The 14,556-nt window shown below is 42.7% G+C and overlaps 1 protein-coding gene across 2 annotated transcripts in view; it reads left to right on the forward strand.

The window, feature by feature from the left end:
- The first annotated feature begins 9,021 nt into the window (after window positions 1-9,021).
- FXR1 (FMR1 autosomal homolog 1) overlaps window positions 9,022-14,556 on the forward strand; it is a 38,240-nt gene continuing 32,705 nt past the window's right edge. Inside the window, exon 1 of one of the 2 annotated variants that reach the window (XM_062602936.1) lies at window positions 9,022-9,177. In XM_062602936.1, coding sequence (XP_062458920.1) covers window positions 9,127-9,177 — 51 coding nt within the window. In that variant the 5' untranslated portion in view covers window positions 9,022-9,126. The remainder of the gene's footprint in view (window positions 9,178-14,556) is intronic. The other variant, XM_062602937.1, reaches the window with a different exon arrangement.

A 14,556-nucleotide genomic window follows, 5' to 3' on the forward strand; every position in this document is an offset into this window, starting at 1 on the left:
GAAAACTTTCTTCTCAACTCTATCCTTTCTTGAAGAGCGCAGATTAAGGCAACTATTTAAAGTCATTCCCTTCTGTCCTGGGTTCAGCAGTAGCAGTCATGTTTTTCCTTTGTGGTAGCTGGTGCAGCGCTGTGTTTTGACTTCCAGCCTGGGAACAGTGTTGGTGAAGCCGATGTTTTCGGTTGTTGCTAAGTGATGTTTACCCTGACCAAGGACTTTGTGAGGCTCATGCTCTGCCAGGGAGGAGGGGAAGCTGTGAGGAAGCAGAGATGGGGCGCCTGACCCGGGCTAGCCAGGGAGGTATTCCATACCACAGCACGTCATGCCCGGGGTGGGGGGTAACTGGGAGGTACCCAGAAGGACACGGGCTTCCGGGTGGAACTCGTTTTCTTGGCCGGTGGTATCGTATTCTCTTCCCTTGTTATTTTCCCTTATCATTGTTGTAGTTGATAGTAGCGGTGGTGATTTGTGTTGTACATTGGTTGCTGGACTGTTCTTGTCTCAACCCGTAGGAGTTGCACTCCTTCGATCCTCCTCCCCGTTCCTCCGGGAGCGGGGAAGGGGAGAGCCCCGGGGGGGGGGCGGGGGGGGAGGGGCCCCCGATTGTTGTCAGCTCGGCACCACTCACTGGGAGTGAGTGAACAAGTTACCTGACTGGGTTTAAACCACGACAGTTCTTTTTGGTGGGGCTCCAACAATTGAGGGACGATCTATCTGATTTATCCAGCTCCTCACGTGTACCAACACACGTCTCAGCTATTAACAAAAGGTGTCCTATTGTTCAAGAGAGGAGATACAGGAGGTATACGCCACAGGGTACCCTATGGTTTTACGTGCTGGATCAGAGAGAAGACATGACAAAGTGGGATGGAAAACCTACTTCAGCTTTGGAGGAACAGGTGAGTGAACTGAAGAGGGGAGCAAGGGCCAAGACTGATCGTCCCATGAGATCTACGGCTTCAGTCTCTGGTGAGCAGTGACACCTGAACCCAGGACACCTTCCATTGAGATACTAAATAAAATACCTGCCTAAGTACTTTGCTTTACTGGGGCCTTCAAAAAGTAAAGTGTGGCAAGACAGAGACCTGCTTTTGAAACTCTTGACAGCAAAGTACGTTGAGCTGACAACCAATCTCTTCTTGAAATGAATTATACTGTGTTTTAGATTATATCAGGTAATCCTATAGCATCAGAAATAAGCTTTTCAGTTTGTTTACTTACAGTTTCACACAGATGCATTGCTAACATCTTCCTACCCCCTTGCTCTTCCATATTGCATTTCTTCATGTGGATTGATGTGCACCCCTGTTCTATTTCAGATATACCTTTAAGTGCTTTTTTTTTGTTGATGTTTTGTGGCACTAAATTCCTATGCCTGTGATCATGTATTTATGACAGCAACATGCCTGCCCACTGTCCACTGTCTCTCACCAATCATGCTCAGGACTTCAATGCTTTTTAGAGTAGGCTCCAACTTTAAGAATTACATAGTAACACTCAGATCCAACAATTAAATGGCTTCATTTAATGTTTGTAAGAAATAGCTAGTAATCTGTATCACAGAAATCTACATTACCTGAAACCCCGCTCTGGTCCAGTTCAGCACTAGAAATCCAGATATCTCTTTACATGACTCACTAAAAGTTGACTCAGGTGTCAAGTCAAAACAAAGGTGGTCTAGCTCCTCTGAGGATCAAACAAGTATGAAAACTGGTTCAGCAACAGAGTAAAAAATACTCTTCTTTACTGGTTTCCATTAAAAGTATTTAGAAGACACTATCTGAGTTTGTGTGAGTGACAACAATAATAGGAAGGATATAACTCTTGGAGATGATAAATTCTAGGCTTGGATATCTAAAGCTAGTACTATGACAGGCCTTTCCACACCATAACTTCGCCATGACTTCACACTATCAGGTTCCTCTCTGATGCTCAGCACATTTCACTTCCTGGCTTGGAACTAAGACAAGCACAAGGTTATTTTTGGTCAGCTGCATCCATATGAATTCAAAAGATGCAGATGCAAAGTGATAATGAAAATTATCAACCCAACCGAACCCCATGAAAAGTTGTGTTGTGACTGTATGAGCTTCAGACCATTGCATAAAGTCCATTAAACAGCAGTGTTCTCAGTTTAGTTCATTAAAATTTCAGTGAAATGATTTTGCAGTTTCTTTGCATTGTGCCAGAATGAACATTGCACTTACAGCAGGCATTGCCTAGTGCTTCTCTCTGCTTTTAGAATGACATCAAACTTTTATTTTGCTTACTTTCCTGTGCTGCTACTGAGAAAGAGGAACACCAGCCAAGTAATCATAAGCCAGGTCATCCAGCATGAAAAAATAGGGTTCATTTGTTGTCATTCAGTGTGAAATGGTTTGCACACAGTAGTCTCTTGCCTGGATGTATATTTTTCTTTTCCTGACCATGTACATTATCTTGTGGACTTTGAACAAATGAAACCTGAATCGTATTACTCATCATTAATTTGACCAGTCTAACCAATTTGGTGGTCTTCTATGATGGGGCTACAGAACTACTGGACAGGAGTAGCGCAGTTGGCGTCATCTACCTGGACTTGTGCAAAGCGTTCGACACTGTCCCACACGACATCCTTGTCTCTAAATTGGAGACATCAGTTTGATAGATGGACCACTCGGTGGACAAAGAACTGGCTGGATGGCTGCACACAAAGAGTTGTGGTCAATGGCTCAATGTCCAGCTGGAGACCAGTAACGAGTGGTGTCCCTCAGGGATCGGTGTTGGGACCGGTCTTGTTCAACATCTTTGTCATGGACAGTGGGATTGAGTGTGCCTTCAGCAGGTTTGCCGATGACACCAAGCTGTGTGGTTTGGTTGATATGCTGGAGGGAAGGAATGCTATCCAGAGGGACCCTAACACGCTTGTGAGGTGGGCTGATGCCAACCTTATGAAGTTTAACCATGCCAAGTGCAAGGTCCTACACCTGGGTCGGAGCAATCCCAGGCACAGCTACAGGTTGGGCAGAGAAGAGATTCAGAGCAGCTCTGTGGAGAAGGACTTGGGGGTATTGGTGGATGAGAAACTTAACATGAGCCAGCAGTGTGCGCTCACAGCCCAGAAAGCCAACCGTATCCTGGGCTGCATCAAAAGGACCATGACCAGCAGGTCAAAGGATCGTGCCCCTCTATTCCGCTCTTGTGAGACCTCACCTGGAGTATTGTGTGCAGTTCTGGTGTCCTCAACATAAAAAGGACATGGAACTGTGGGAGCAAGTCCAGAGAAGGGCCATGAGGGGACTGGAGCACCTCCCATATGAAGACAGGCTGAGAAAGCTGGGGCTGTTCAGCCTGCAGAAGAGAAGGCTGTGTGGAGACCTCATAGCAGCCGTCCAGTATCTGAAGGAGGCCTGTAAGGATGCTGAGGATGGACTATTTATTAGGGACTGCAATGATAGGACAAGGGGTAACAGGTTAAAACTTCAACAGGGGAAGTTTAGACTGGATATAAGGAGGAAGTTCTTTACTGTAAGGGTGGTGAGGCACTGGAATAGGTGGCCCAGGGAAGCTGTGAATGCTCCATCCCTGGTGGTGTTCAAGGCCAGACTGGACAGAGCCTTGGGTGACATGGTTTAGTGTGAGGTGTCCCTGCCCATGGCAGGGGGGTTGGAAATAGATGTTCTTAAGGTCCTTTCCAACCCTAACTATTCTATGATTCTACCATTACTTCAGCATAAATACAGACTATAGTCAAACAGAATTTTCCTTTAATATTGGTTGTTGATGTCTTCCTTAATTTAATTAGCTCAGTGACTTTCTTTTTTAGTCTGTATTAACAGAAAATAGAATATAATATTAAACACCTATTGTGGATTATTAACACTTTATCCTTCTAAACACAGCAGGTTTTTAACCCCCTAGCTGTGAAACCTTTTAAGTTCTGGACACAAAACTAAATGTGTTATCAGCCATAATACAAAAAAATGAACTAGCTCCAAATATTTTCCCTTTCAAGGAATGTGTAAATAACTACAAAGGTTAATATACAATAATAGGAACACTTGTGATTTTTTTCTTTCTCTGATTTCTATACCAGACAGAAGGTTTTAAGCTGCACTGCACAAAAATGTTTTTACATACACTCACTTAGCAACACCTTTTGTGGATCCTATTTTCGGAAGTGGTGTCTGCTTACAGTGCATGCACATGTATCTGGGTATGGCACACTCAGTTCAGCTAACCTCCAGACAAATATTCATTCATTTTTAAAGGTCAGGAATGCATTTGTAAAAGGCTGCTGGAAATTGGTAGAGATTCTTCTTCAGCTCAATATTCAAGTAGTGCAAAAATCACAGTGAAGAACAAAATAAAACAAAACACAGGTTTTTCTTTTGGAGTGTTCTTTCAATTTTAACAATAAACCATTGGCCCTTTATACAGTGGCAACCCATGAGGACAATCATTATTAAGACCATATGCCTTAACACCAGTGTTGTGCTACAAACTATTAGGTCCTTTGCTCTACTTGCACAAGTCTATTTGAACTGATAAGTCTCACAAACTTCCTTCCTCTACCCAAGTACATGTGGAGCAAAGAAAACATACACGTAAATGAGTAAACCCCCCACACTCAGAAGCATGTACTTTTTCAAACCGATTATTCATGACTTTTCCTGAATTGTAATGTAGTTTCATCATTTGATAAGACATGAGGCCAGTATGAACTTATCTAGTAATATCATTCTAATATTCATCTGTGTTGCTTGTCTGCACTGAGGATTAAGGATGCGCAGTAATATAGAGAGGGTGTAAGTGCTGCCAGTTGCTGAAGCTTCTGCTAAGGCTGGAAGTGTCTGGATGGATATCTCATAGCTATGAGGCTCCTGCCAAATTTTCAGAATGAGCAACTGAACAGAAGAGGTTTTTACTCAAAGGTGAAGCTAGATTAATTTTTATTATTTTCTTTTTTATGGCACAAGTTGCTAAGTGTCAGCATTTCCCTTTGCTGAATGGAATGAAAGACCCAGGTTATCATACTCTGCGTTTGCGAGTAAATGCACAAGTTTTAATTTAACTGGCCTTGATTTTTGACTAATTATTTTTTACCAAATGTGCTAAGGAAGTATGCTTCTGGGGGGGGGGGGGGGTGTGTTACTTTTCTGAAGGGTGGGCAATATGTTCAGTAAAACACAGTGATACTCCTTGGTTTGGTATCAGCAAAGATACTGAGTTACCTGGCAGGTGACTGATTAGTTTAAAACTACATTGTTTTTTTTCCTCCCCCCCTCCCTCCCCAGAAAAAGCTCTCAGCCTATCAGCAGTTTAAGAGGGCTATCAATTTTTGCACAGCTTCATCATTCATTGCTATTTTGAGGAGTTACGCTGTTGATTCTGTAGTTGTCTCGCTCCTGCTCAAGTCCCTGAAAATGGCTAAAATTTGTGTGTTTGTGGATAAGATGAATATTAAGAGAGTCTGATGTCAGAAGGTCCCAGTAGGACAACTCCATACTGATCTACAGTTACACAGATGATATGATAATATTTCCATTAATTCATTTTTGTATGAACCAAGGAATATCAAATCTTAATTTAAAAACTGCAGGTGATAGGAATCTAGAGACATTTGTATTTTTTCTCTTAACTTGGTACTTGCAAATTCTGGCCAAAAATCATTCTTGCAAAATATTAAAACTCTGCTATGATATTGCTTCACTGTAAGCCACATTTTCAATCCCTGTGTTTGTGGCTTTCTCCTGAACCCTCTCCAGTTTGTCCACATACTTCCTGAATTTTAGACAATGGCATCTGGAAGGACAGGGGTGGGGTTTGATTGTTTATTTGTTGGAATCAATACTTTCAAAGTCTCCTACTTCAAAATATGGTTTATATTGCTCATGATGTATCACCATCATAAATGCTTTTTTCATCCTAAAAGTATGCAGGCTTGAAAGGCCGCTCCCAAAGCTTCCTCGACCTTCCATTTCAAGACTAAATTTATTAATGGTCAGCCTATACCTATTTGGTATAGGTATTTTTGCTATTATATATATGCTATTATATAACTTTTAATAGCAAAATATATTTATTTATATAGCATGTAATTTTTATATTTATATAGCATATTTTTATAGCCAATTATATTTATATAGCAAATTTATATAGCAAATTATATTATATATCTTTGTATAGCAAATATTAATATTTGCTATTATATATCTTTCTGCTACTCCTGTTTTCTGTCTTTTCTAGCCTTAGTCTCTCATTGGTAATTACCCTTTCTGTGTGCCTTGTTGTATTTGAAGACAACAATCCTAATCGTCCAGTGTTTTAAACCTTTACCCTTTTTGCTCACTTGAATAAGCAAACCCTTTTCCTGCTCATTCCAAACAATGACCCCCAAGGATACAGAATCCTACTATTTCTTGCTTACTGTCCTTCTGGCATGATGAAGCTTGCTCTCCTCCGGCACTGCTGAATAGTTTCAAGAGGACAGAGACTGGTTCAACTAGACTTACTCATAGTATCTCCCTGACCAGAACTGCTCTATGAAATGTAGGTGGCAGTTTCACTGTGGGTGTTGCAAATAAAAACTAGAAAATAACCACCTTACGCAGTCTTGTGAAAGAAGTTGTAACTAGCTACGATCAGAGGAAGACTTCTGAGTTCCTGAAGCTGAGTAGAGAAAGGAACCTCCCATTTCTTATCTCGGTAAATACTTAGTTAAATTTAGTAGTTACTTCTAATTTTACATTAAGTGAAATATAAAACAGATTCATCCTCACCAGTCTCACAGGTGTGCTACAATTATGGCCCCCAACCTAATAATAACCCTCTTCTACCTGTTTTCACCTAGCTATAGCAATCTGCCTCAGTATTAATCTGTAAACAACCCTGCCCTTTTAACTACTATCATGTGCACACTTCCAGAAAAACAAATTTTATCAGGCAAATTCAGATGCAGATTGTGTTGGCTCAAGCCAGTTCTCGTTATCATTACTAACCAGAGCTGTGCCCCATTTTGCAGATGTGGACACCCAGTCACTTCACACAGTTCTGAAGTCCTCTTGTTAATGTGTTCTGGTTTTACCACTGGTGACAACAACTCGTACACAGCTTGGTTTTGTGGTTCTTTTTTTGTGTGTTTTCTTTTTTTAAAACAAAACACCTGAACACCCCTTTTTAACAGTTGATATTGACAGTGTGTGTCTTGGAAGCTGAATAAATGACCCTATGACTATTCCATCTTGAGGCAATGAAAATTTTTTGGCATAGATTTTTTTGTAGTACGACTGCTTCATATTGTCAGGTTTCATATTTTATCTTGGAAAGCTCTGAGCCAATAGGAAAGGGGGAATCTACCATTCTGCAATAAGGGCTCTCTTACTTATACATGGCCTAGGCACCATTAAAAGAATAAATTGTGGGTAATTTCTAAAGGTTTAAACAATATATACAATAAATGATACCCTCCAACATTCCTGTGGAATAAATACTATGCAAGAACAAGAATATTCATTCGCAAAGCATAGGAAAACAGTAGATCACATAATCGCTTTTTTTTATAAACGCCACCTCACAGCCAAACAAAAACATGAGTTATTGAGTGGAAAAACATGGTGTTCTTTGGAACAAGCAGGGCCTATTGGTTTTTTTCCCCAATTAATTTGTTTCTCATTTCCCTTCATGCTTCAGCACATTGGCACAAGGCTCTACTGTCCACAAAGCCTGTAACTTCAGCTCCATGTACGGCCTGCAGTTCTTCCCCAAAAGAACCCTCCCAGCTCACCCCGACACCCTCACATTATTCATTGGATAATACGAGCACAGTGTATAAATGGTCGAAGAGTTGCCTGCTTGCCATCTGACACGCGGGGGTTAGCCAGCAGCATGCAAGTGAGCCCGACAATGTTGAACCCATCTTTCCCTCAGCTGTGACACATTTGCTCAGTATCCAGCTTTCCCAAAACTTTTAGGCTTGCATTATTCGAAATCCCTCTGACAGACATGGCTAATACTGGCAAAAAAAAGCTGCAATGGGGGATTAGCATGGAAAAACTTAAAAATGAGAACATTTGATGGGTAAAATAAAATGATGTACCCCTCTTCATTTGGGGCTGACATCTAATAGGAAAGATCAGTAAAAAGGGCATTTGAAAGTACTGTTATTGATATTTGATGCTACTAAAAAAAATACATATATATGCAACTTGGCAAAGATACAGGCCTTTCATCAAGCTCTGCATGACTAAGCTTATGTGAACATTGACCTCATAGCAAAACCGGGAACTGCTGTGTTGTGAGGGTCATCGAATAGCAAAGTCATTCTATGAGGTTTTGCCTTTTCCTCTTTGCAGCAGTCCATGAAGGAAGAGCGAGCAGTCTCCAGATGAGGGATTCGCCACTGCGCCGGGCCCGTGAGGAGCAGCTGGTGTGTGATCGAGCGCGGAAAGGGGGAGCAGGCCGGAGCACAGGAGGGACAAAGGCAGCAGAGTAACGCCAACATGAAAACAGGGTGCACGGGTGAATGACAGGCACCATCTTCATTGTACCGGGCGACGCGCCAGGCCGCCTGAGGCAGTTCGGGAACGGAAGGTGTCTCCTAAGGCACGGTCTTTTGAATCATTTAAAAAAAAAAAACAACACAAAGCAATCACAAAGACAAAACAAAAAAACCACTGCGTTTTCCCTGCAGCGCTACGGCCTGCAGCGCCAGCGCCGCCACTTCCTCCATTAGCACAAACTGGCGCCTCCCGAGGGGCCTGGACGAGACTACCGGACCACCTGCTCCTCAGTGCGGGCGAACAACTATCCCCCTCAGCCACCGAGCCGGCCACCAGCGGAGTGCCAGCGACAGCCGGCAGCTCCCACTGCCACCGGCCGCGGCGGGGGGAGGCGACGGCGACCGGCAGCACTACCCGCAGGGAACGCCCCGCTTCGCCTGCAGTAAGCTCCCCCCTTCCTGCCCGCAGCGTGGGCAGACCTACCGCGCGCCGCGGGGGAAGGAGGGGAGGGGGGGGCGGGGCGGGGCGGGGCGGGGCCGGAGCAGCCCCAAGCCCACAGGGAGCGGGCGGAGGGGGAGTCCGGCAGCGCTCCCCCCCGTGGTGACAGTTTCTAGAAGCACGTCCCGGCGTCCTTTGCGCTCTGAACATGGAGGAGCTGACGGTGGAAGTGCGCGGCTCTAACGGGGCCTTCTACAAGGTATCGGCTTGGGGAGGGTGTGGCGGCGGGCCCGGTGCGGTTCGGGTAGCGCGGGGGGCGGCCGCAGCACCTGGCCGCAGGCGGGTGGCCGGCAGCGGCCGGGGGGGGAGGCCCCTGCGCCCGGCCGCGGAGGAGGGGAAGGTGAGGGGGGAAGGGCGTTGAGGGACGGTGTCTGGGTTTGGTGCAGGCGGTAGGGGAGGGGGCTCCGGAAGAGGAGCGGGGGGGGGGGTTCGGCGTGAGTGGAGGGGGCCGAGGGGCGGCGGGGATGGATGGAGAGGGGCGGCGGAGGCTGGGGAAGGTGGGGACGAGGAGGGCTGATAAGTGCTCATCTCAGGGGAGGTTCGTGTGTCGGAGAGGGAGAGCGCTGGGTAGGCCGGGGGAGAGCAGATGCACGGCACCGGGATTCGCTCAGACTTCATTTTGGAAAGTGCGGGTGGGCGTGGGGAGGGTATTTTTGGACGAAGTACGGGCTCTGGGTGGGATGAGCTGAACTGAGCCGATAATAATAATAATTCTAAAATATTTTAAATCTTAAAGATTTCCAGTTTATTTATGTCATCGGAAAGCTTCCTTCGCCATCACCCTCCCTGGAATGTCAGGATGTTACAGGATCAATGCAATATACTCTCAGCTGTTGCCCGTCAGTCATTTTGCCCTAAGCCTGGCTTCAGATATTTAAGAATCCTAGCTCTTTTTATGGCAATAGCCTTCTGTCTTCCTTTCCAGGAGGGCTGATTCCAGACAGTATTGTGAGCATGCAGAGTAGCTATGATCTGGGAGTATTAATCTCAGGACTCTCTCTAGGTATTGTGCCTAACCGCTTACACAGTGTGCTATTGCACATGCAGCATTATGCTGGGGGGGGGGGGGGTGGGATAGGGGGTCTTTTTTTTTTTTTTTTTTCCTTCTCCCCTCATTTTCTGCCTGAATTTTCTGTGTGCAGCTGTGGATTTGGCTTGGAAGTCATGTGGTAATTGTACAGTATGTAAAGGCAGTTGGTGTTTAAGGGATTGTAACCAGCTGACTTCAGGAGTTAGTTCTTTCAACTGGCTGTCTATTAAAAGAGACCAATAGGAGATCCTGTTATGAGGAAAGAATGTAATGGGGTAAGCTATATCCCCTTAAGAGGTAAACCTCTTAAGTTTTTACCAAAATCAGTAGATTTTATATTTTGTAAATTGGATGCATTTTTAATTGGACTTGAAATACACAGAAACCAACGTCGGAATCTTTCATATTTAGACTGGGATGCTCCAAACAGAATTTTTTTTTTTTTTTCTTTTGCCTTCCCATTAGAAAGCCCAGATTTTGGAGACACTCTTCCTAGCTTTCCATTTTTTACCTTGCGATTTTTTTATAAACCGTGCATTGTTTGCCTCTTCTGCTTAAGAGAAACATGAGACTATGGGATTTTCAGAAGGTGTACTGAATTCTTGGACTGCAGGGGTCTGTGCAGAGGATTTATTACAGTAAGCCAGACTTAAAATCTGCAATGATGGTGTCTCCGTCAAAGTGAGTGAAAATTGTCAGGCTTTGATCAAGACTATCATGTGGCTTTAGCCCTGTGACCAGTAACAAAAGCAAAAATTTTACTTCGAGGTGGCATTAATGGCTTTCAAATCAATGAAATGGGGTGTAAGTCCAGTGATGGCATCTTCCTGGGGAATAAAGTGAGTTTATCGTGATCGGGCCCATAGTGACCAAAGCCCCAACTCAGTGATCCACTGTTAATGTGAAGGGGCAGGGAAAACCCACAGAACCCCCCAACAAATGAGAACATAATAAACCAAACACAGTTTCAGAAGGGTATTCTTGTGAGCTACATACAATGAGTGACTCCATTTTGTGAGTCTCACAGTTGAGGTAGGCAGAGGATATATGCACATTTTGGAACTACATGACACCACTAGTAACTTTCTGTTTAAAGTTTCTGAGGTAAAGGAGGGATGTGTGTCAGTCTTACTTAGAAAGTACCCTATTTTGGACACTGATAGCATTGCATTGATAATAGCATTTGTAAGATAACGGGATTTGGTTCATCTTGTCTAAGCCCCGTGTCACTGTATAGAAAGAAGGTGGCAGAAGTTTTCTGAAAAGCAGAATTTGTATGATAGGATGAAATTTGAGGTTTGTCCTCAGAACAGCCTGCATTCAGATTCATTAGCACAGGATACCTGCCAGTAAATGAGATGAGAAGGATCCTGCTATGCCAACAGAGATAAATCCCAGATAATTGTGTAAACAATTACATGTCAGATTTTTTTTTTAATGACATTAATATGATCTGCAATTTAGCTGTGGTAGAATAAATGTAGTTATTAAATCTGTTGGAACATTATAGTGGGGTCTTTAGTTATTAGAGATAGGACCATCATAAATTAGGTTCTTTATAGGTTCTCTTGTTCCTATAATAATTCTTCATTTTAGTAAAATTCAGTTTTAACAGGGAATTTTTTGTATGTGTATTTATATGTATAAAAGGTAGTTATAAATTAGTAAGAAAAATTATGTTCTTTATTAGAACACATGAAAAGTCTAAATACATTTTTCATGATGCATAAACTGGCAGACAGTAACTGTTGTTGTGGCAGACACCCCAAGTTAACCTTTTTATGTTCTGTCCTGTACAAAAAATATTATGATCTAAATTTAACCCTTTATTTATAAATCTCCAAGCCAGTTTAAGGGTTGGTTGGTTTGTTGTTTTGTTGTGTTTTTTTTTTAATGGGGGGGGGGGGGGGGGGGGGGGGGGGGGATGTTTGTTTGGGTTTTGCATCATTGTTTGTTCAGGGGCTTGTGTGTTTTGTTTTTGTTTTTGTTTTTTTTTTAAGGAATATAATCCAGAGAACAGGACAGCATTTACCTTGTATTTTATCTCAGGTTTGCAATGAGTGTACAGGAGAGCCTGTGTTTAGCCACTCCCTGCAGCTCAGAAGACTTTGCATATATCATGTTGAGCACCCACTGCCTTTAGGGAACAGATGGCACTGATGTGGTTCAGAGTGGTTATGGTCTTTTGAAAAAAAAAAGGTGAGGTTTGTGCTGTGGAACAGGGAGGAGAATGGACAGGGTTGATGAACCCTAGCAGTTAAGGATTTGTATATATTAAAAGTGTGGTTAGGACTTCCTGAGGGCAGAATGGTTGATGTTTTCTAGGTGAGTGCTAGATTGCAGGTTTATTTTTTTTATCTTTAGGATTTTATTTTTTTAAATTGCTATTTCTTCTTAACGTGAAATGGCTAAAAATATCTGGATTTGTTTGGCCTCTAAGTGGGTTGGGGAAAGTGAAAGTTGAATACTCCCAGCCTTATCTTGGCATGGCTGCAGTGTTTTCAGGATGAGGGTTATCTGTGTCATTAAGATCATTAAGTAATTCACAGAATCACAGATGGTTGAGGTTGGCAGAGACTGTGGAAGGTCATCCTGTCCACACTCCTACTCAAGCAGGGCCACCTAGAACCGGTTGCCCGGGACCATGCCCAGATGGCTTTTGAGTATCTGAGGATGGAGACTACAGCCTCCCTGGACAGCCTGTGCTCAGTCACCCTCTTGGTAAAAATAAATAAATAGTGTTTCCTGACATTCATACAGGATCTCCTGTATATTTGTGTCCATTGCTTCTGGTCCTACCAGTTGTGAAGGGCATCTGCAGCTCTAGGCAAGTTCATACAGGACCTCCTGTGTTTCAATTTGTGCCCATTGCCTCTGGTCCTGCCAGATGTGAAGGTTGTCTGTGCAGCTCTGGGCAAGAATAAGACAAACATGTCTGTTCTGTCCAGTATTTCAGCCTGCATATGCCCACTTGTATGCAGATTAGAGCCCTGTTCTGCACATTATTCATGAGTTCAGATGTCAGCTTACATGAAGCAGGTTGGGCCTTACAATAAAATGATACCAAGGTACATACATTGAACACCATATAATGTCCTCTGAAAAATCCAGTGTGTTTTTCATTGTAGGGACTCAGAGGTGCTGAAAACTTGACTTGTGTGTTGCATGCACTTGCGTTCTCTCTGTTCTAGAATTGTAGCTGTGTAGATTATGTCGGAGCATAAAATAGATAAAAATGTGAATATTTCAGTTCACAGGTTCTGAAGTGTTTCCTTCTTGGTATGTTCCTCTTTCAAGAGGTGCAGTCCTGATAACAGGACTAACTGAAGTGCTGGTAGTAGGAGTTGGCATCAGTCTCAAGGTAGAGACTAGCCAAAATATTGCTAAGGGAGGAATGATGAAAGAGCAGCACACAGCATTTCTCCGTGTGTACAGTGTCAAAACATGATGAGCTATTTGGTGTAAGAAAAAGTTTGTGCATCCCTACGAAAATATAATAGTGTTCCAATTTTTCTTACGTGTTTTCATTAGTGACTCTGAAAACAACATTGAATTCTCCTGAATGTTTTTTAACTTGGTGGTTATTAAGGTGGGAAACTGTCATTAAGAGTGTAGCTTCCACAGCTGTTTGGACCCAGTTACTGCACCAGGAAACGTGGTAGCTGGAATGACTTTTTTCTTTTTTCTTGCCTTTTTTTTTTTATTTTATTTTCTTCAAAGATATCTCTTACAGTGGTCAGCACTTATTTATTATATCTAGACCTAATGGTGGGAGATTTCAGATGTTTTAAAATTGTGCCTGATCTCTTGAAAGTTGTATAGACTAGTGCAGAAAGTATGCGTAGTCATTACTACTGTTGATAAGCCGTTTACTTGCCCCTTTTAGGCTGGTAAAAGGGAGATGCCACAGGCTGCAATAATTGACTGCTGATGTACATCATCAGTGGAGGGTGTCTTTCAGAAGTTTTGCCCTTTGGGAATATGTATATGAAGAAAGCAGTATAAGTAATGTGAGTCATTTAGGCTTTCATGACTAAGCCTAAACCAGGGGATTCAGCACTGAAGCTCTTGCGTAACTGTCTGTCATAAGGACCCTTGAATTTACAAATTATAATTATGGCTGTGTGTGGAACTACGCAGTAATGTCATAAATTAAACTGTGGTTGTTAAAATTGATATAATAGTTCAGGATTTCTTTGTTACCTGATACATACTTGTAGTATGTTTTGTGGCAAGCTAGACCTGCTTTCTTTTCAGTTCCTTGTATAAGCAGGTGCAGCTAATGACTTGTAATGAAAATAGTACTTTATGAAGTCATCTTTTTTTCCAGTGATTTAATTATTTACAAGTTGCCTGTATTTGCTTTTTATTATTATTATTATTATTATTATTTCCTAGGGGAATCGGCATGTGGTACATCCCTTAACAATAATTATTTCATGTGTTGTTACATGAAGCACTTATATGACTGTTAATTAAAAATACTAATCTTCCTTACTTGTGAAAGGGTTGGTAATTGGATATGGGTTTCTTGACCTTTATATCACT

This window comes from Pezoporus occidentalis, unplaced genomic scaffold (genome assembly GCF_034315485.1).
Source record: "Pezoporus occidentalis ecotype Australia unplaced genomic scaffold, CSIRO_AGI_Poc_V1 ctg8, whole genome shotgun sequence".
Lineage (NCBI taxonomy): Eukaryota > Metazoa > Chordata > Aves > Psittaciformes > Psittacidae > Pezoporus > Pezoporus occidentalis.